This window comes from Perognathus longimembris, chromosome 8 (assembly GCF_023159225.1).
Source record: "Perognathus longimembris pacificus isolate PPM17 chromosome 8, ASM2315922v1, whole genome shotgun sequence".
NCBI lineage: Eukaryota > Metazoa > Chordata > Mammalia > Rodentia > Heteromyidae > Perognathus > Perognathus longimembris.
The window spans coordinates 73,634,142-73,657,709 of NC_063168.1; the positions used below are offsets into that span (position 1 = coordinate 73,634,142).

At 41.6% G+C, this 23,568-nt stretch overlaps 1 protein-coding gene across 1 annotated transcript in view; it reads left to right on the forward strand.

Moving 5' to 3' along the window:
• Positions 1-23,568, forward strand: part of Mboat2 (membrane bound O-acyltransferase domain containing 2) — a 112,017-nt gene that overhangs the window by 25,788 nt on the left and 62,661 nt on the right. The window contains exons 2-3 of the mRNA XM_048353456.1: positions 11,011-11,156; positions 16,514-16,591. Of these exons, the coding sequence (XP_048209413.1) occupies positions 11,011-11,156; positions 16,514-16,591 (224 nt within the window). The remainder of the gene's footprint in view (positions 1-11,010; positions 11,157-16,513; positions 16,592-23,568) is intronic.

Sequence of the window (23,568 nt, forward strand, 5' to 3'; positions counted from 1 at the left end):
AAACTGATATGATAGAACTGTATCTAACTTTTTTGTTTTTGAATTTTTTTATACTCAGAGTTTATTCAGATATTACCTGTAGCATATTCTGAATGTCTACTTGTATCAGAAAAACCATCCTCTACTTTGACACCGCACCAGTCAGCACAGAAGACTCCCAGGACTGTAGAAGCTGCGGGGCTTTCTCCCTGACAGCATGCAAGCCAGCAGTTAATTCTCCAGCAGGCGCCAACTCCGACTCCCACCTTCTAGTTCCATTCCGACACCTTTGTCTGAGATGTGCCAGGTCCCACAGGTTGAGACTGAGGTCTTCAACCTGTTCCCCTCCCTAAGTTAGAGGCCAGGCACAAGTCTCATGTTTATCTGTGGTTTGAACCTTATAAACTGATATTCCTATGCCCCCCTCCTCAGGTTTGATTAATGTGCTTGCTTGTTTCACAGAATTCAGGGATGTCTTGGTGGAAGAGTCCCAGGGCTCCCATGCTGTCTGTGGGTGCATCACCCTCCTGGAACCTCTGTGGCTTTTGAACCACTTGGGGAAGCCCAGCAAGGCCTGCATGCGTCAGCTGCCATCTTGGCTTCTCTTGCAGCATTCCTCTGGAGGGCATGGGGAGGCCATCAGACTACCTGGAAAAGGGGGATGTGGGCAATGTCCTTATGGCCAGTTTTAAAGGGGAAAGTAGGAGAAGATGGAGTCTCTGTGATCCACTTAAAGAATGGTTCTAGTTTCTATGGCCTGCATTAGCGGGAAGGAGAAAGCATGATGGAACTCCAGGTGTGTTTGTCATCACATCCATCCATGTAGTGGACCCGGTCTCTAGAATTCCGGCTCACTATTCCGCCTCATCATTTTAGCTTTTTCAAAAATGCATTTTGCTCTCTGGAAGGGAAAGGTCCGCTTCATTGTTTCCTGGCTATTTCATGTGTTTGTATTTCTATATTAAATTTTTTTTTTTTTTTTTTTTTGGCCAGTCCTGGGGCTTGGACTCAGGGCCTGAGCACTGTCCCTGGCTTCTTGCTCAAGGCTAGCGCTCTGCCACTTGAGCCACAGCACCACTTCTGGCCATTTTCTGTATATGTGGTGCTGGGGAATTGAACCCAGGGCCTCATGTATACAAGGCAAGCACTCTTGCCACTAGGCCATATCCCCAGCCCCTATATTAATTTTTTTATGCTACTGAAGTTTGAACTCTGGGCCTTGTCCTTGTTAGGCAGATGCTCTACCTCTTGTGCCATGCCTGCTTGAGTGTCATATTCTTTGCCCAGGCAAGGCTTGGACCATGATCCTAACTACCTGTTTTGTTTCATAGCAAGGGTTATGTCTGTACTAGGTTTGTTTGTTGAGTTGGGATCTTGCTAGCTTTGCCTGTGCTGGCCTTGAACCATAATCCTCCCAGTCTCTACCACCTGAGTAACTGGAGCATGAGTCACTGTGTTCAGTGTCTTAAAATCAAATAATTTTTTAAAAGGCCATTGATATTTTTGTTGAACAGGTGTGTGTGTGTGTGTGTGTGTGTGTGTGTTGGAGATTGAACCCAGGGCCTATACCACTGAGTTACATCCCAATCCTTTTTTGAAATTTTACTTAATGACAGGATCTTGCTATGCTTATCACATTGCCTTGAACATGAGATCTTACGACAGCTTCCTGATAATCCTGGTTTTTGTTTGTTTTGCTGTTTGGCAATACTGGGAATTGAACTCAGGGCCCTGAGCTTTCTGGGAAGTAATTGCACTACTTGAGCCACTCCATCCATACCTTTTTAGTTTGGTTATTGATGGTCTTCCTTTTACACCTGGGCTGTGAACCCTCTCCTGTGCTGGGGCTGAGCTGCATACCACCATGTGCAGCCACTGGTTAAGATGGAGTTGTTCTGAACTTTTTTGATTTGGCTGGCCTTATACTGCAGTTTTCCAGGATTACAGGCTCGAGTCACCTGTTCAGTTCTTCTTTTATGATTTAAAATTTTACTTATGTGTTATATTTTTTGTGCCAGTCATGGGACTTGAACTCGGGATCTGAGACTGTCCCTGTTTTCTGCTCAAGTCTAATGCTCTACCACTTGAGCCACAGCTCCCATTCTGGCTTTTTGGTGGCTAATTGAAGATTAGAGTCTTGCAGACTTTCCTGACTAAGCTAGCTTCAAGTTGTGATCCTTGCGGTCATTCTGAGCTGTTCGAGATCCACTGAAGAGCTTTAGGGAATACCCAAAGAGTTAAAGCGACTTATACTGCCAACAAGAGCTGTATCATTACAGTAGAATCGTATTTAAGCCCCAAAGTAAAGCTTCATGGAACTTTGCTTTTTATTGTTACTTTGGGTTTTCCCAAATCATTTGAAAATTGTGTAAGCATTTGAAGTTGATGAATGTAATACTTTGCTTATGAGTTTATATTGACTATATTGTGTAGACCTAGACTAAGTGGTATTGGATCTGATACTTGGTACACAGAAAACCTGTTAGGTTTTGTTCTTCTGTTTTCTTATAGACTTCTTCAATTAGCAATTCCAAACGAAAAGTTTGAAGCTATTCTGACACTGAATTCAGACACACTGTTTAAAGTATAGTGTGTTTAGTTAGTGAAGAGTTCATCTCTGAATATTTGGTTCGCTACTGACATTATTTGTAGCATTTATTTCTAACTTGAAGTGAAATACTGCTTAAGAAGACAAGCTATGGGTCTGGGGATATGGCCTAGTGGTAAGAGTGCTTGCCTCATATACATGAAGCCCTGGGTTCGATTCCCCAGCACCATGTATACAGAAAACGGCCAGAAGTGGTTCAAGTGGCAGAGTGCTAGCCTTGAGCAAGAAGAAGCCAGGGCCAGTGCTCAGGCCCTGGCCCAGGACTGGCCAGAAAAAAAAAAAAAAAAAAGACAAACTATGAGTGAATGCTTGAAGGTGATGGTTTCTTAATTTGAGAGCAGTAATTATGAGTAGGAATAGTGTTTCATGTTTAGAACTTGTTACAGGGTTTTAAGCTTAGTTTCATAAGGAAAAAGGACAGTTTATTGTTTTGATACCAGGACCAATGAAACTTGATATAAGACTCACTTTAAATATTGAAACCCCACTAGTGTTGAGAGTACATAGAAGTTCTTTTTTTCCCCCCACTCTGTGAAGGAACACATTTGAAAGAAGAATTGGACTCTTTTCTTACCCTGTTTACCAAAGAAAATAGTTAATTAAGATAAACTTTTTGTTGGGACTTTTTTTCTTTCCCTTTGTAGTTCCTTAGAGCTTTCTATGGAATCTTTCTCATGGCTCTGAATATGTTTCCAATGTCAGAGCTAGTAAGTTGTTAGGCAATATTTTGCTTTCCCAATACAGTTAATGTAGGATCCAATTGTGACATTAATAAAACAATTTTGATACTTTAGAATGGAGAAAATGTTAGACTACAGTATAGAAATGCAAGCATTTCTTAGTAGTATACCAGTGTGCAAAAACACCTCATAAAGTTGATGGTGAGTGTGGTAATGGTGTCCATCAAATAACATTAGCTAAATTGGACTGACCTAGAATGGACCAGATTTCTAGGAGTTAGCCTCTGGGAAGGTGATGAGACTTATGTGTATCCTTGCAGACTAAGTAAACCAGGCCAGTTCCTCCAGTACTGTGCTTCATACGTGGAGTTTGGTCAGGAGTAGTATTTGTCCTTCAGGAGCTCACAACAGAGGGCAGGTGACAGACAGGACACCAAATGCTGGAAGAAAGGGGTTGCAGGCACTGGGGGACCACAGTGAGGGGCACCTGTCTTGGCTTGGGTGGCTCAGTGGAGGCCAGGGGAAGGGATGGAGAGGTTGATTGAGAAGTAGGAAAAGACAGCGTTGGGAACACTGATAATTTGGCTTACATAAGAAACAGGTACATGTTTAATACCAAAGTGGACATTGCAGAGTTTTCTAATTTGTCTCAGCATATATAATCTTATTTGTATTGTTTCCTGTTTTTTTTAATAGTTCAGGAGTTACACAGGTACATATCTAGAGATTACAGTCCTATATATGTTATCAGAAGCGAAAGCCAAAGAGTACATACCTCAAAAAGAAAATCTCTCTTGGAAGAAACAGAATGCACGAAGATGAAAGGTCAAGGGTACACTGACAAGTGCTACCTGCAAATGATCACTATCAAGTGAGAGATTCTTTAAAAAGAATTAATGAGGAAAATTCAGTCCAGTAGACATTTGAAAAATGCTGGGCTAGTTATCAAGGGAACTAAAAATAGTCGGATTATATTATTTTGCATTCATTGACTTGGTAAAATTAAATGCCTGACAGTACCAATTACTATCACGGAGCAGTGGCGTCGCGCTGCTCAGTGGGAGGGAGGCAGGTACAAGGTGCCTGCGAGAGTGGCGAGGGCTGTCCAGCACAGCTTACCTGGACCGTGTAGTAGGTTAGCAAATAAGCTAGAACTACAGTTACTACATATGTTTGAAAGAATTGCAGCGGCTCTCAATAAGTTTTCTGCCATTTTTAACAAGTTGAATAGTAAGAGCAATGCAGTGCAAAATATGCCAGAGCTGAAAGTGTGAAAATGCACAGGCCAGCATTTGTGGAGGTTGGAGGACACAGGCCTGGAAAGGAAGGATTTTCAAAGGAGGCTCTGTTGTACTTGTCGGGTTGGAAATATTGGCATATCTCAAGTCTGTGTCTTGTCTCCAAGTACTTCCTTCCTAAAGGATCTGTGTCTAATGGGTTGATGTCTAGGTTTTCTGGGCTGGAGCATATGGAAGCAGGAGCCTGTGCTCTGGAGTAATGGTGCCTGTGTTCTTACCAAGCCCATCACACCACACGGTGTCTGCCACATACCGGGTGATTGCTGAGCGCTGACAGTGAAGTATGGTGTATGTTCTTTGGTGGAATGGAGACTATCAATATATCAAGCATGTAGGAACTGCATAGTGGCCTCATAATAACTGGTCTAATACATTTTAAGTGAATGTATGTATACATACAGAGTTGATTTTCCTTCTGTCTTACTGTTTATACTTGTTACTTAAATCACTTGTCTTGATTTTCCAAGTGATCATAATATACAGATCCATACCATTCTTCTTACTGCATTAAAATCATCTAACAGTTCTTTATGTGATTTATTAGTTTCTTACATGATGTTTTTCTTTTTTCTATTGATTTTAGAAGTTCTTTGTGTATGTTTATATACATATAGACAGGATCTTTTATATAGGTTAGGCTGGCCATCACTTATGTAATCTAGCTTTAAACTCTTGAGTCTACTGCCCCAGTCTCCAAAGTAGCTGGAATTATAGGCTTGTCCCAACATGCCAGGTTAGAGTAATTTTTAATACTAACCCTTTATTTTGTATCTCTTAGGTATATATATTTCTTCTACAGTGTCACAGTATTTTTATTAATTTTCGTGGCATAGTTTTAAGTTTTTGCATAGGAACTCTGTTTATAAGTTTTATGTTCTTAAGTTATTATTTATAGGACATAAGACCATGCAGTCTTACATTCTTATCGTGTGTGTGTGTGTGTGTGTGTGTGTGTGTGTGTGTATCCCTGTTTGTATATGTACTTGTGTTATTAGTTGTATCAAGTCAGGATAAGATAGGCTTTACCTACAGTAAGCTGTCCCCAGGTCTTTCTTGCTCACTGTTTAATCTCATGAGGCCATTGTTCCTTCTCACATCTGGAATATTGTAGGTGAAAGGTACACCTGAAGATGCTCATTCTAGAAGCTGAGAGTTCTGGCCTAGAAGTAACACATATCACTTCTCACAATGCACAGCCACTGAGAGGAAAGAGTAGCTCCTCACTGATGGGGTAATTTATACTTCTTACAGTTGAGAGAGGATATTGTTCAGATTTTATTGGACATAGATGTATGTATGTAAGTTGTGCCTTTTGCCCAGCTTTCTTTTGGGTAGGTTATAGATAGTCTTCTCATAGATAAGTAAAAGTTCTTTATTAAATGACTTTCTTATCATGTCTTTTTTTTTTTTTTTTTCCAGTCCTGGGGTTTGAACTCAGGTCCTGGGCACTGCCCCTCAGCTTCTTTTGCTCAAAGAGAGCTACTACCACTTGAGCCACAACACCACTTCAAGCATTTTCTGTTTATGTGGAACTGAGGAATTGAACCCGGGCTTCATGCATGCTAGGCAGGCACTCTACCACTAAGCCACATTCCCAGCCCATTCTTACCATGTCTTGTAAATATTTCCCCCTACTTTTCACTGTTCTTTTGCCTTTCTCGTTCATTTTGCCACATACAGTTTTAAAATCTACCACTTTTATGATTGTCTGTTTTGGCTTTTGTAAGATTTTAAAAAATGTGCAGCTGATGAAAAGTCTTCTTTTGTATATAGCATGAGGTAAATTACAAGAAAATCTTAAAATAGCTAAGATTGTCTGTGTGCATGCATGTGCACGTGTATGCTGATGTATTTGGGAATTGAACTCAGGGCCTTGTGCTCCTGCTTGGCAAGATTTACAGGCATGAGCCACCAGCACCCAGCCATAACTAAGCCTTTTCCTCTTTGCTCTGTCCTTCCTGTGTTCTGCTCTCCAATCCCATTTCTAAATTATTGAAGGTAATTTATTTGAAGACACATCACTTCAGATCAAGGTAACTTTAGTAAGATACAGTCATTCCCAGGACCCAGGAGTAGGGAATGGGCTCTAGGACTCCTCTTAGATACCAAAAAAAATCTATGAATACCTAAGTCCCACATATAAAATAACAATTTGTGCAGATAACACATTTACCTTCTCCTTGTACATTTAAAAATCCTCTTTAAGTTACTTAAATACATAATACAATGTAAATAATATGCATATCATTGTTACACTGTGTTGTTTAGGGAATAGTGACAAGAAAACAGTCTCTACATATTCAGTGCAGATGCATACATTTTCATCTTTCAGTTGGTTGTGTCTGTCAGTGTGGAACCCACAGATAAGGAGGACTAACTGTATTTTCAAGAAGATAATTTTGTCTAAACTTCTTTCCACAAAGAAGAAAGTTGACCTACAACAAGCCAAATATTCACTAACTTCACATAAGATTTTTTTTTAAAGTTTATTTTTTCCAGTCCTGGGGCTTGGACTCAGAGCCTGAGCACGGTCCCTGGCTTCTTGCTCAAGGCTAGCACTTTGCCACTTGAGCCACAGAACCACTTCTAGCCTTTTCTATATATGTGGTGCTGAGGAATTGAACCCAGGGCTTCATGTATACGAGGCAAGCATTCTTGCCACTAGGCCATATTCCTAGCCCCCACATAAGATTTTTCAATTGGTCTTTATTAGCTTTATGAAGCAGCATGTTTTCTGAAGTAGGATGGCAGTGTCTGCCAGGTAACAGACTCTCTTTTAGAACCTTGCTTGTAGCAGTTGAGCTTGATCTTGAGATGGGCTGTGGAAGTAGACACTGGGTCAGTAAGGTTTGGCCTCCTGTCTGGGTACCACTCTTTGTTATATGTGACCTTGTTATATGTGCCTAGGTTGGTTGAGAAAAATGGGGGAGCAGCTTCCTATCCTAAGGACTGAGATAGTTGATGTGAAGTACTTCATACATGATAGATAGCCATGACTGCTATCTATGCTCATCTGCAGGACGACCTCTTGTCACTCCTTCAGAGATGCATGCTCACCTGTGTGCTTGCTCTCCAGAATTCCTTGCCTCTGCAGCCTACCCTATCCATGAGACAATAAGTACAATGTGGTTTCCATTTGGAAAAAATTTTACATTTGGGACCTTTTTCAAGAGCTATTTGAATGTCTGCATGTGTGTCTTCTAGTCTTTTCTAGCAAAGTAGCAGACGGTCTGGACTTCTTCATCTGGGTGTCTACAAGTCAGTTTTTTCCTTTCTTTCTTTCTTTCTTTCTTTCTTTCTTTCTTTCTTTCTTTCTTTCTTTCTTTCTTTCTTTCTTTCTTTCTTTCTTTCCTTTCTTTCTTTCTTTCTTTCTTTCTTTCTTTCTTTCTTTCTTTCTTTCTTTCTTTCTTTCTTTCTTTCTTTCTTTCTTTCTTTCTTTCTTTCTTTCTTTCTTTCTTTCTTTCTTTCTTTCTTTCTTTCTTTCTTTCTTTCTTTCTTTCTTTCGTTGGTTGTGAGGCTTGAACCCAGGGTCTGGATGATGTCCTTGAGCTTCTTTTACTCAAGGTGAGTGCTGTGCCACTTTGAGCCACCCTGCTACTTCTGGTTTTCTCCTGGTTAATTGGAGATAAGAGTCTTATTGGACTTTCCTGCCTGGGCTGGCTTTGAACAGCAATCCTCAGATCTCAGCCACCTGAGTAGCTAGGATTACATACAGGTGTGAATCACCAGTGCCTAAACTTTTTTTAAAATGTAAATTATGCTGCTTCCTCTTCCTAGAGTCCCCACTGTGTGGTCTGTCCAGTTCTTGTCCTATATTGGTCAGTTCTAAGACCACTACTGTTCCAAGGATGCATTTGGGGGCTTTCCTCAGGCAGGGGAGGGACTGCCCTTCCCCAGCTTCTGGAGCCAGAGCTCCTAGTTGTGATGGAGCCTCATCCTTTCCTGAGCACCATCCTGTCTCCTGCACAGTTATCCTCACAGTTAGTGGGGGGAGAACTGTGGGCTATTCTTACTCTATATGGTTGTTGTCAGGTCCCCTAAATGCAAAGACTGTTTGTTTGTCTATAAATATAAAGTCTGGCTCTGGGGAGTCTTCAACTACGCTTACTGGTCACCAATAAAGTTGGGATTACCAAATTAGGTGTAGCTTGGACTCAATGCCTTGTAATATTTGTCAGTGACCATTGCTTCTTGAGCAGCAGCCCCTTGCCAACCTCCCTTCCAGGTCTGCTCATTCTCAGACTGCTCACCCCTCTGCTGTTCCTGATACTTAACCTTGGGTGTGAGCATCACAGGTCTTCTTGATTCTCTGTGGTTTTCTTAAAGCTGTGTCCTTGATTCCCAGATTGGCAGCTTCAGTCCTGTCTTTCTGAGCCATGTTTGGAGTGTGCACACTTGGCCTTCCAGGGACTTCCACACCACGCATTCCTGAGACAGAATTTACTTTTCCCTAAACTGCTCTTCTCCATGTTTCCCTGCTGTGGTTCACAGTGCAGCCCTCCATCCATAATCTTTTCTGTTCTCTCAGCCATTCTGGTTGTTTTGATTGGTTAGTTCCACTCTCCTCCCAGAAAACCCAGGCTTCCTGTTCTACACATGCTTCTTCTGTCTCTTCTTTCAGAGAGGATGGTCACGACATTTTCCTATTTGACAAATGCCAGTGTTCTTCCATCACCGTAAAATAACTGTGCACTCCTAGGCAGTGCTGGTGAGAATCTACCTGGCTTCTGAACTCACCTGTCACGTGGTACCCATCTGTGTCCTGTACCCACCTGAGTCCTTTATGTCACTTCCCCCCTTAGAATGCCCTTCCACTTATTTTTCAGCACCCTAGCTCCAATGACTTGAGCTTCACAAGAACCTGTATTATTCTTTTTTAGTACAAACTTCCTTGTCACCGATTTTGATACAGTGTCTGGAGTGAGGCCTGATCTCATTTTCCTGATCTGAAAGACAACAATATTGGAATAATTGATTACAGAAATAAAATTCTGTATGCCAGGATTCCAACGATATGTCTATAATAATCACACTTTGCTTTTTATTATATAAATCTACATCCAGGGGAGGCGAGGAGGAAGAGGGGGAAGCAAAGGAGAAATTAGTCAGATGGTATTGGAATCCTGCTAGGATAGGAACATGAACGCGGGTGATGTGTCCCCACTTTGTGACATCACACTGTGGGCTCCTTCTGTGCTCTTCCTAAAACATTTTGGTGAAAACTTTTGAAACAGAAACTTAATGTTGATTAAATTTCTAATGTGTTATTTGTCACTTCTGTTCAATTCTAAACCAAGCCTGTGTTAGTTCTGGGACTGAGTTTTTAGAGTTCCTGTATTTTTTTTTTTTTTATAAATTGAGGCATTTGAAAGTTTTTAAACTATTAAGAAACTATGCAGGTGTGTGAATAGCTATTAGTGTCAAGAATACAAATTTTTTCTGATCCATTTACTTCTGGCTTAATTAAAAGAATCTCTTGGGAACCGTTTGGTAGAGAACAAGAGCTCCAAGTATTTGAAAAGTCATTTTGCTTGTACTGAGTGTGGTTCAGAGAACAGTGGTCTCTTAGACAACACATTACAATGGTCACCTGTGTTTTCCTTGTAATGCAAGACAAGAACCTACTTGTTTGTGCCTTTAGGAAAAGGTCCCTTTTATTTATAGATTTTAAGACCCATTTGTCTTCATTCAGTGAGATTGCCTCACGGAAGAGAAATGGAAAACTTTTCTTGAGCCTCTGTAGCCCACCAGACACCCTTGCTGTCAGCGGTGTCTGTGGAGAAGGAACAGTCACAGGATGTGTGCACCCCACTAGTGCACGTGAGAAGACTGGCTGTAAGCTTGGGGAGGCTTCTGCTGATGACCTTAGTAGACTTGGAGGTCTCCCCCTACCGTACCCCACTGTCTGAAAGCAGCCTCCTCTGTTGTCACTCATCCTCACCATCCCTCTTAAGACCCTGGAGCCCACATCTCACAGTGGTGATTCCCTCTGCACTCCACAGATCTGTGGCCCTGGACCTCCCTTAGCTTTGGGGGTTTGGGGTAGCTCCACCCTGTACTAGAACACTTTGAGCTCTTATTTTCTACCAGCTACAGGGGCCCTTGAGTCATCCAGATAGGTTCCTCAATGCCTTCATGTCTAGGGTGTCCTCTGCTTTCCATCTCTGCGTGTCCATTGTTGTCCCTGTTCTTCCTCCAGGTACTTCTCTCCACAGCCCCTATGTGGACACAGCTGTTCCCTGCCAGGATTAGTGAGAGTGGTCTAGCACTTTGAACTTGAGGTTCATCCATGGGAAGGCTCCTCATTGTTACTTTGTTTTTTGTAAACTAGGAGATCTTGATTTTTTTATGTAATCATGGTGTTTTTGTCCTTATAATTTAAATGTAACATCAAATGAAAAATTTAAGTGTGTTGCTAATACAAAATTTTAATTTTTCTTTACAGGTCAACTTTGTAGTGTGCCAACTCTTTGCCTTGTTAGCAGCCATTTGGTTTCGAACTTATCTACACGCAAGCAAAACTAGCTCTTTTATAAGACACATAGTTGCTACCCTTTTGGGCCTTTATCTTGCATTTTTTTGCTTTGGATGGTAAGTAATTATTTGATCATGTTTAAATGAAGACTCACTGGGATAGATTTGAGAACTGAGTGTGTAGAAAGAACATATATAGGGATTTGTTCTTAAAAGTGTTCTCTCATGGCTAACTTAAATTTTTTAAATACAAGAACAGGAGGTGGGGAATGAGTTCTGTCTTTAGTTTGCTTTTGGAGAGGAATTTACTAATAATTTTTGAAGAGGGCAGATGAAAAGGATATATAAATATGTTTTAATCTGTCACACGTATTTCCATCTATTCTGCAGATTTTTTTCTAGCACAACAAAACCCATTTTAAATGTCTTTGTTAAACAATAACAAACACAAACTGGTTGCATGTTTTTCTGATTATTAGTTTTTTATACACTTGGCTTTTTTTTGTGTGTATGTGCTAATACTGGAGCTTAAACTCAAGGCCTAGGCACTGTCCTTAGCTTTTTAAATCAAGGCTAGTACTCCTAGTTCTCTACCCTTGAACCATGCTCCACTTCCAGCTTTTTAAGTAGTTAATTGGAGATAAGAGTCTCATAGACTTTTCTGCCCAGCCTGTGATCTTCAGAGCTCAGCTTCCTGAGTAGCTAGGATTATAGGTGTGAGCAACCAGCACCCAGCTGCAATTGCCTTTTTTTTTTTTCTTTTTTGGCCATCCTAGGGCTTGAACTTAGGGCCTGGGCACTGCCCCTGAGCTTTTTGCTCAAGGCTAGCACTCTACTGCTTGAGCCACAGCACCACGTCTGGCCTTTTCTGTTTATGTGGTACTGAGGAATCGAACCCAGGGCTTTATGCATGTTAAGCAAGCACTCTATCACTAAGCCACATTCCCAGCCCTCCCCCCCCCCCTTTGGGGAAAAAAATTTCAAGATATCCTTTCATTATATGTCCTAAATATTTTAGTACCAATCATATGATTGTACTTTCTTGAATTGTTCTTTAGCGTTAAAGTCAGCAGCTAATAATTGAAGTGTTTTGGTCTGCAGTTGTCTTTTAAGGATGTGGTAAACTCAATTTTTAGATTCTACTATTTCTTTTTTGCAAAAAAAAATTTCGTGGGGAAACATTACTTAGTATGGAAGACTTTTCCTTGTGATCTCCCCATGAGATGCATGTCAATCACTTAGCCCTTTTCTGTCAGGCTGCCAGGATATGGACCTTCCTGACTAAGGTAGCTGTGGTTGTATCTGACAGTCAGAGGCAGGACAAGAAGAAACACTCTCTTGGCAAATGAACATAAACTCAATGGAAGGCTCTTCTGTGACTTCTTCTGAGTTTTCCTTCTAAGTGAGCACTTTGTGTGCTGCAGTGTTTACCATGAGGACTCTTAGGCCTCTTCTGTGGGCTGCTGTTTGACATGAGAGAGTGGAAATGCACTTGCTTGGTCTGTGCTTTGGTAGTTTCTGTTGTAAGGTTACAGAATCTGTAGGAATCTGTGTGGGTTCTAGGATGATGTTTTTAGTTCTTAGGCTAGATAGCATTAGTGGTTTTTAATCTACTTTTTGCCTCTGGCAATTGAAAATGTTTCCTAGATGCTCTTGAAAAATCAATTAAGATAGATTCTGTAGATGGATGGGAACTAGCAGGAGGGGGTTGGTCTAGTGGGAAGAAAAAGGAGAATACTGTGGAAACTGCATCTGTGAATGAAATATTGGGGACAGAAAAGTTAGTGTGCTAGAGGGGGTAAAATTGATTGGAATATGCTATAAGCATGTGTGGAGATACAACAATGAAATCCCCTTCTGTATAACTAATATAATCCAAATAAATAGTCAATTAAAGATAATTTATTATGTGTCTACTCTGTTGCCCTGTTGTCAACACTCTTGACAGGCATAGATGGCCGCTGGTAGGTGTGTGTAGTGTTGAGGTTTAACTGAGGCCGGAGTACAGTCTTTGTCATGTCCTTGACCACATCAGGTTTGTATCATTAGTGTTTTTTGATGTGGGGGGGTAGTATATATACTTTTCCAAACACAAAAGTACAGAGAATGATATGATGAACCAAAGTGTTTCAGATTTTGGAGTGATTCAGACTTTGGAGTATTTGTGTAGATTTTACTGGTTCTGCATTTCTTTTTCACAAACCTGCAATCAAGAATTCTCCAAAATCCAAAACATCTTGGGTGGATTTGTGGGTTAGGGATACTTAAGTCATATTACCATCATCTAGTTGGGGGTCCAGGTTGAAGTGGGATTTGAACTAAAAATCTTGAGTCTGTTCAGCTGGCAATCTACCTTTGATCCACACCTCCATCCTGGATTTTTGCTAGTTACTTTAGAAAATGGAGTCTAGTTGACTACTCTGCCCTAGCTGGCCTTGAACCACTGTCCCCCAGATCTTAGCCTCATGAATATCTAAGATTGTGGGTGTGAGTCACTGGCACCTAACTTCAGATGGGGTATTTTATATTTTTGTGTTTATCCAATTTTTTTGTTAGTGTTTTTAATTTTTAATTTTGGAAGTATTGGAACTTGACATCGAGGCCTTATACTTGATAGGCAGGTGCTTAGCCTTTGAGCCAAAGACATAGCCCTTTTTTGCTTGAGTCATTTTTCAGTTACAGTCTTGAGTTTTTGCCTGGGACTGGATTCAGACCATGATCCTCTTGCCTACAGCCTCCTGAGTAGTAACTGATTCAGATATATACCCCCATGCTCAACCTATTGATTGAGATGGAGTCTTATCAACTTTTTGCTGGGGCTGGCCTCAAGCCTGGATTCTCCTGATCTTTACCTCCCAAGTAACTGGAATTACCTGCATGAACCACTACATGTACGCTTAGTGTTTTTCATATAGTATTGAAGAAGCTACTTAATAGTGCATCTCTTTTTAGACTGGAAGCTCTCTGAGGATAGACCACTGTCCAGTCCAGTAATTTTTTGCAAAATAGATACTCATTGGTAAGGGGCATAGCTCAGTGGTACAGTACTTGACTAACATGTAGTAGGTTTTTTTTAATTTTTGTCGGTCATGGGGCTTGAACCCTGGGCTTGGGCACTGTCCCTGAGCTCTTCAGCTCAAAGCTAGTGTTCTACCAGTTGAGCCACAGCACCACTTCTGGTTTTCCGAGTGGTTTATTGGAGATAAGAGTCTCACAGACTTTTCTGCCCAGGGTAGCTTTGAACCATGGTCATCAGATCTCAGCCTCCTGAGTAACTAGGATTATAGGCATGAGCCACTGGTGTTCTAGAAGGCTTCTAGTAGGCTTTTGGTTTAACCCCTCAGCACTGCCAAAAACAAGACAGAAAAATGCAGATGTTCAGCAGTGATTAGTTGAACAATCAGCAGGAGTACTTGACCTTTTAAAAACTTGTGCATTCTTTTGCTAGAAATAACATTTTATATCCATCTGTAGTATGACTTAAATACAATATAAATAAAATGTATTATCTAAAAATAAATTGACCTTTTGGGACAAGCATTGTTTTATTTAAGTCTTAAGCAGTTTGAAAGACTGGTGATACACATTTTACCACATCCCACCCCTTGAAGAACTGGGCAATGATTGTTGGCCAGAAACAATTGGAGTTTTTTTATGTCAGTTGGAGTACTAACCAGGTGTGTGATAGTAACAACTGTGAAACAATGAAGGTTAGGTAGAATGTATTTTAAAAGCCTATTTAAGATTTACTTTAGTAATACTTAACAATTGGGTGCTTTCTGTGACAGGCAGCCTAGTGAACACTTTCCATGTGTTTCCTCATAATCCTGAAACAGTTTAAATGGCTATTATGTATTTGTGATGTCCATATTTCTAATTAGGACAGGTTGAGTAGCTTAGTACAAGAAAGTTTGAAAGCTCAGTGCTGTAACTGACTAGAAAAGTAATGATGCCTGGTGTGGAGGTCAACAAAACAGAGCTGACTGCAGAGCAGGTCAGTACTGATAAACTGGTATTATTATTGCAGGAGCAAGGCTTATCAGCAGCCAGCTACCTGAATGCTGCTGCACTGCCTCTGAAAGATTATTGCCAGGCATGTCATCTGAAGGGTAGCACTGGTGGAGGAATCAGACCGCTGGCTTCACAGTTGTCCTGTGTCCCTAGGTTATAATAGCGTTTTACTCATACAGAAGGAAAGATTTCCCCAACAGCATTCAGCCATGTTTTTATTTTTTAAGATAAGTAGCTTTCATGAGTTGTACCCATTGTCAAGTGTCCTTAAAGTATCTTATCAGTCCTATTCTCTGTGTTCACACGTGTTAGCAAATTGTAGGTGTTAGAGCAGTGAAGAGGAGGTAGATAACTTTCAAAAGTATTTTAATCATGAGTAATTTGTTTTAAAAGCATCCTTCTGTATAAGGTTTTCTGCCTGGTTGTAGCCCTCTGATTATAGCAGCACTCTAGTCCAGTGTGGTTTTCTGTGTGTGTGTATGTGTGTATGTATGTGTGTGTATGTGTGTGGTGTGTGAGGGGGTGTACAGACACCATGGCCTTCTCTGTCTAATGGGTAAATTTCTTCTGTGAATCTGCCTTGGAGCTTATTGCTCCTTATTTATGATATGTCTGGAGTGTAAAAATACAGCTTATTTATAATGTGTCAAATTTAAACAGCTGGAGGTTGTTAAGCCTGGAGGTACTTGTTATTCCATAATGAGTAAGCTAAAAAGTAATTTTTAACTATATATGATCCTTATTAATAAATTATGTATAATGATTTGAAATGTTTATCATAAACTATGCCACCAAAGTTGGAAAGAAAATTGAGAGCATACAACCCCCCTTATAAAATTACAGTGATAATTTGGATTGATTTTAGCCCCTAAGATCCAAATTGTACTTTGCCTAAGTTTTGTGAAGTACTTAATGTTTGATTTCTACACCAAAATATTAGAAAGTACTGTGTCATATAAGTTAGAATGTTGTAATGGATCTACATTACAGAAAGTTAAGAAATGACTAGATTTATATCATTTTAAGGATAGATTTTGGTATTTCTTAGAAATTTGTAATATTTATTTTGCTTCATGAGTAATGTTCAAAAGATAAAAGTAGATTATAAGCATGTATTGAAGAAGTTTGGGGAAATAGCCTATATTCTGTCAGAGCTTTACTGAAATCCATGTTTCTTACTTTTTTTCGGAGTCATTGTTCCTTACAAAGAAAACTGTCATCCTTGAGCCACATAATCCCACACTGCCTTCCTGTTGCTAGGAGATGTGGGTACCCTGGGCGCCACTTGGGGTTGGTTTTAGTCACCCAGCTCTCAGGGCCTGTGGTATGAGACGCCCTCTCCAGGTGTCCCCTGATTTGGGGTATAAGGAATGTTTTGGGTTACACTAAATAGTCTGTACTTTAAGTTATTGGGACCTGGTGTTTGTGACTTCTTCTCACCATACTCTTCTTGCCTTTTCTAGGTATGCCTTACATTTTCTTGTACAAAGTGGGATTTCCTACTGCATCATGATTGTGATAGGAGTGGAGAGCATGCACAAGTGAGTGTTCAGTTTGTTCCCATGTACACGTGCATTGCATTTTAATAGAATGTTATTTATTACACTAAACTAGTTATGGATTGTAATAGTTTCTTAAGGAGCTACCTTTAATAGAAAAATTATTGGTATGCATCATTCCTCTGCTTACTTAAAGCAAAGCTTTTCAACCTCAGCTGACATTTTAGGATGGATATTCTTTGATGTTCAGGACTGATTGGTATTGTGGGATATTTAGTAGCATCCATGACTTCTACCCATTGGATGATCTAGCATCTACAACTCCCCTGAGTTGTGACAACTCTAAGAGCTTCTAGATGTTTTCAGGTGTCACTCAAGGGCAAGATTGCTTCTAGTTAATAACCCCTGGTTTAGTCCATAGAAGATAACAGTGGAGAAATGGACAGAAGTGAATAAACTGGAGAGAGGTTTAGAAGGAGTGAGTGAGTGACAGGAAGCACAGGAAAGTGTCAGGATATACCAGAGTCTCCACTTGAACAGTAAAGGAGACACAGCACTGTTTCCTGAGGTAAGGAGTGTGTTGAGCAGAAAGAGCATTTTGGGTGGGTATATCTACTCAGTCCCTAACAGGGTGGTTTTCTGAGTAAATGAATTTGGACTTTAAGGTAGCTGTGAGCTTCATAATAGCAGCGGATACCTAGTTAGACAGGTGGTAGGAACTAGGTAGCTGGTCTGGACATGTAAATTTGGGAGTAAAGTTATTAATAAAAAAGATTTGATTGAAATTCAAGGACAGAGTATACAGCATTCTAAATATTGCTGGGTATCCTGTAATACAGACATGTGATACTTGACAAAACAACATTATTTCTGAATTCTAAAATACATAGCTGTAAGAGTTTGCTTAAGGAATCAGATCAATAGCTTTATTTTGTGTCTTCTGTGTTTTGGTATCATTGGCCACCCCTTCTGTGTTGATGTGCTGTTAGGCTCGCCTAGAACAGAGGTGCACATATAGAATAAGAAGGATTTAGTAGAGCGGCTTACCTTTGGAGGCAGGATAGTCCTTTAATGACCGTGTGTGCTGGGAACCAGGGACTCCTTGTATCTTCTCAGTCTGTGAAGCTAGAAGCCTCAGAACGGGGGACCCACTGATGCAGCCCGAGCCCAAGGTTGCAGAGCTTGAAGTTCCCTGGAAAATCACTGATGAGAGTCTGTGTTGACTGAAGAAGCTGGACTGTGGTGCTCATAGGTGATAGCATTAGATGTATTTGCAGGGGAGAATGGAGCTAGTTTGTGCTTCTGACTTCCTCCTTTCTCACTGTTGTTCCATCAGGGCCCCCAGTCTATTGGACAATGCTATCCATATTCAGTGGTTAGTATAACTAAAGAACTCAGTGATAATAATGACAAATTATAATTAGAAGTAATTAAAGAATAAAATATAACTTTAATCACTTAATATAATTATTTTGGGACAGAGCTATTATTATTGAGGTAAAGAGATATTATTATAATTATTTTTTTTCCAGTCCTGGGGCTTGAACTTGGGACCCAGGCACTGTCCTTGAGCTTTTTTATTCAAGGCTAGTGCTCTCCCACTTGAACCACAGCTCCACATCCAGCTTTTTGGTGGTTATTGTAGATAAGAGTCTCACAGACATTTCTGCCTGGTCTGGCTTTTTGAACTGTGATCCTCAGATCTCAGCCTCCTGAGTAGCTAGGATTACAGGTGGGAATGTTAATGGGGTATCCCCAGGGGAAGCTTAGTGTATTTAGTCTTAAGTAATTAAACACTCTGACATGTAGTTGAGTAATGGTGTTCCAGAAGTGATGAAAATCCATTCCACAAGGAATGGAGGCCGTGAGTGCTTACACCAGTGCTGTTCATAGTAGCCCAAAGTGTAAACAACCTGTGGCCATGGCTTTGGCAAACTTGGGCACATCCTTGAAATGGAGTATTACTGAATTAGGAATATGTTAAAAAATGAATCTCGTAAACCACATATGAAATGAAAGAAGCCAGACACAAAACACTGCAGTTGTATGTGGTCCCATTTGTATGAAATTTCTACAAAAGGAAAGCTATTGACAGTAAACCAGAGATTGCTGGGCTGGAGATAGGGGTGAGGACTGACTGCAAATAGAAATTAGGGAATTTGGGGGGGATAATGGAAGGATTCTAAAACTGGAGCCTGGTACTGTAAATGAACGAAGGCCAATGAATTGTACGCTTAAATTAGGTGAATTTTTACAACATGTATCTTTATGTCCATAAAGCTGCGAAAAATAAGATAAACTTTATAAAGGGCAATTCACTAAGGAAGATCAGTCTTCAAATCAAAACATTGTTTTTTTTTGCCAGTCCTGGGCCTTGGACTCAGGGCCTGAGCACTGTCCCTGGCTTCCTTTTGCTCAAGGCTAGCACTCTGCCACTTGAGCCACAGCGCCACTTCTGGCCATTTTCTGTATATGTGGTGCTGGGGAATTGAACCCAGGGCCTCATGTATACGAGGCAAGCTCTCTTGCCACTAGGCCATATCCCCAGCCCCAAAACATAGTTTTGAATGTTGGTTCAAGGATTTTGTATATTTTCTCATTTAAGCAAATATATAGGTGCTCATAACCAACCTCAATTTTCAGTGCTAAAAGAATAAAAGGTCAGAAAGAATCTTGACTCTGAAAGGAAGGAAGCTTCTATGTCGAAGAGGAACAACTGTGATCACTCCTGGAGCAGGGTTTGCTCTGTCTTTGGATTTCTGAGATGGAATTTGCTACCATTAGTTGAAATATGAAAATGCATGTGTTTGGCTCAAGGAAGAAGAGCTTTAGTTTTAGTGAGAATGTTTATCAGTGTGATGTGTGGAATATTGTGCTTGATCTTGAAGATACTTAAATAGATGTGTAGGAGACCATTGACTCAGATTTTGTAGGAGATAGTACTGGCTGATTCTACGTTTTCTTTTCGTGCTGACACTTGACAAGCCACAGTGGAACTGCTGGGGCTCCAGAATGTATGATATTTATGAGTGAACTTTCCCCTTAAACTCATACCCCAAACGCCTTTGCTTTCTATATTGACTTTCTCCATTTTCTCTGCTTTGTTTCTCTGGATAGTAGAAATGCAGTATTGTTTTCTGCTTTCCTACAGCATCTGGGGAAGGGGGAGATTGCTGGCTAGGAGTCGGCTGAGGGCCTCACCCCCTCAGAGGGCGGTACCTGGCTTTAGGAATGGACAGCTGGAGCCAGGCCCTGCAGGCAGAGGATCATGACTTCAACCAAAACCAGTTTTAGTAATTTTGTTTCGTTTGACTGAAAGGCATCCATATTATTTGTCACAGGTAGTTTGTTGTTTGTCTCTTGTGAAATAAAGAAATAATGGATATCAGCAGATATGAGAGTCTTTCTGGAGATGTAGGATGAGAAAAAGTAAGTCCCCTTCTTTCTCCTGGTTTTGACAGCATCTGTCTTAGAACTGTCTCCAAATTTATATTCGGTGTCATTCTTTCTCATTCATATCCTCCCTCCCTCCTTTCCTCCCCTCTCTGCCCCCACCCTCAATACTTAGGGAAATGATTGTCCTGTGTCTGTCTGCCTCACCCTCCTGCTCCCCAGGGGTCATGCATTCTGGACGGCAGTTGCAGGCCTTCTGGGGCTCAAGCAGTGCTGACCCCAAAGTGTGTTTGTCCTGGCTCTCTCTCTGAAGTGGCCTTTCCTTGTTTCAGCACAGGACCTGAAGGGAGCCTACCTTTATCCCTCACTAGACACATTCCCCTCCACTGTACCCCCGAGACAATTCCATCTGACGCCATCCTGTGAGTTTCTTTTACTACAGCCACTCACAGGACAACTGATGCCGGGGAAGAGGGAGGCTGGCCATGGGGTTTGTCTGAGGACCAGGTTCGCTCAGGCTTCAGGTTGTAGCAGGTTTTGCTACAGGTTTTTTGCAGAGGACCTTTCTCAGGCATAAGGTGTGGCAGGGCACAGGTGTGTTCCAACAAGGGGAAGGAAAAGTTGAAGTTGATTTTCTGAGCTGTACTTGTTACCTTCAGTCTAGTGCAAGATCACTTCCTGGTTTTGTGGCAGCTAGGAGTTCTATAAGGACTGTTTATTGGGTTTTTTGGCTTGTGCATATATTCATTTTATTTACTTGACCATCTGTAGGAGTGAGTCACCTACCTAGCAGCAAGAAACATTGGCAAGACCTTCCTGGATGACATAGTGCATGAATTTGAGTCAGGGCTCTAGAAGTAGCATCGATACTGTGCATGGTACAGTCAGTCAGCTTGCTAGATACCCGGTCTGAAGGGGTGGTGAGGAGGATGGCCGGGTGAGGGCATGAGTGTAGAGAGAGGACCATGTGCTTCCATCTCAAGGCTGAATTCCCATTCCTTTCCTTGGTTGAGTGCTCTGTGGAATGCATTTCAGATTAGAAACATGCAGCACAGTTATTTCTTGTGCTGAAAAATAGTGAACTACATTCTCTCTCTTCACCTCCCCTTTCCTTTCCCACTCTCCCTTCCCTGCCCTTGGTTCGTTTTGTTCTTTTGAAACAGTCTTGCTATATGACTGGCCCAGGCTAGCCTTAAACTTCGGGTCCTACTTCATTCTCATGAGTGCTGAGATGACAGCCATGTATTACCATGCCTGAATTTACATTCTTTTTTATATCAAGCATTTTTTTCTAGTATATGTGATTTAGAATGTACGTGTCTTATAAAATATGATCTGGTTATAGGAATTATCCCTGTGTGTCGGAATGTATTCTTTAATGCACAGTGAAACCAGACATCAGGCCCTGCATTAGGCATATTTCCCCCTACAGTCTCCTCCCCTGCCCCCAGCCTGTGCCTGCAGTCCTCCTGCCTCTACCTCCCATGACAGGGGGGTATGTGTGTGTAACACTGTGAGCCCTTCTCCTGTCTTACTTTTCCATCCCAAGGGAAGAGCAGAGTGCCTGGACATGGAGGGCACTCAGGAATTATTTGACCCAATAGTAAGCTTAGGCTACGATCTGTTTGCTTCAGCCTCTACCAACCCTTCTTCCCCGTTTTCATGGCCCAGCTTCCTTTCTTGGAAAGCTTCTGTCTCCTCCTTCCACAGGCTTTGTTCCCCCTGTGCCTTCTGTCTGAAGTGTTCTTCCTCTCCAGTTCTTCCTCTCTTGCTGATCTTTCAGATGTTGCCCTAGTCTTCAGATTATGCCATAGCAGTCATACCTTGCTTGTTTTTGTTTCTGGGCATGATAGAGGACTAGGAGATGGTGTGTTCTCAGTAGGTGTCACTGAAGGAAAGAAGGTGTGAAGTGTGCGTGACTTCTGTGTGGCTAGCATGTTCTGTCAGGTATCCCAGAGCTCTTGCTCTTTGGCCACAGTTTTTACCTCCCTCCCCTAAAGCCACTGGGCCCGAGGAGTAATGTCATTTGCCACCACTTATTCCCTGTCCCCTCCTGCCCCTGAGTAGCGGCTCCCTTGATTGGATGCTTAGTGCTACACTTCCATCCCCGTTCTCAGAGGTGAGGATGGGGTCCGCCACACCTCTGTCTCTGTCCTCAGGGATGAGGATGGGGACCCCGTACCTCTATCCTTGTTCTCAGAGATGAGGATGGGGTCCCCCCGCACTTCCATCCCCGTTTTCAGGGATGAAGATCTGGTCCCACCGTACTTCCTTCCATTCCTGTCCTCAGAAATAAGGAAGGGGTTCCCCCACACCTCTGTCTCTGCTCTCAGGGATGAGGCTGGGGAGTCCCTGTACTCTGTCTCTGTCCTCAGGACTAGGACGGGGTCATAGGACACCCCTTTCCACCTTGTTTTAGAAGAGGGAGGGAAGAAGCATATGCTTAAGTTACATCCGTTGGCATTAGAACAGCATTTTCCCCAGAGAAGGGGACCATGAGGCTGGGTTTTGGAATTCTAATGTGCTAAATAATTCCTTTGTACATGGGTGTGGGAACCAAACATCCTTCTTGTATTTCAGTTTTTGTTTTTTAACTTTTCTGTGGGAAAAATAATCTCACATTTTAAAAATAGCCTAAGAGAACTGCTATTATTTATGTAAATAGCAGAAATGTAGAGTGGTTAAAACAAGAGTGAGAAAGCCCATTCATTAAATGCCTTGAGAAGCGAAGCTGAAATCTTTTCTTTAGGCGGTTCAGCACCCATCCCCCCTGATTTGGACCAGCCTCATTGTGCGCACAGGATTCAGATCTCAGAAATAATGGTGGTGATGTCAAACCACCCCTGCCCTCGGAGATGCAGTGAGCTGGGAGTGTTAAGACAGTCATTCCGGCAGCAGATAGCAGTGATGCTGGCTGGGACCCTGAGATGAATGAACTAGATGTGCTCTGTGGTCTCATGGAACTAAAGGCAGGCTGCCACCACGGTGTGACCACTGCCCCAAGAGAGGGCTGAGGAGGAGGGCAGGTGAGAGAAGAATTCAAGCCAGGTGTCAGCCACCAACTGGCAGGACTTAAGGAATTGGAAACATTGATGCAAAAGTACCATTATTTTAAAGCATTGAAAAGTAGTGAGGAGATATTTTCCTCAGAAGCCTGTTTACTGATGATAAAATGGAATGGCAGACTAGATCCTAAGAAAAGGTCAAATTCAACCCATGATTTGTATCAGGTAGCTTTAGTGGCTGGTTTTGTGAGTCCTGGTTTGGAACGAGATGCATAGGAATTGCATTCATATATCTTTGGGATCTTGACCTTTTGGGCCTTGGTGATTAATTCTGTCTAGGCCGAGTAGCACAGTGCCTATATATGTTATGTTGTGGAAATTCAGGGAAATTTGGTATAAAGGATTTGAACACCAAGGAGAGGTATTTAAACTCTGGATGAGATGCTTTCAAGGATCACACTTCTTGGTGACGTGGTAAGAGCCTGTAAGTATTGAATCTGTCCTCTTTACCTTCATGAATGGAGCGCCCCTTGGTTCAGAATCTGAGCTCCTTGGCAGGATAGTTGACTCACCTTTCATCCAATGAGTTCAGTAAGTGAGATTGTCTGTTCCCTTGCATTC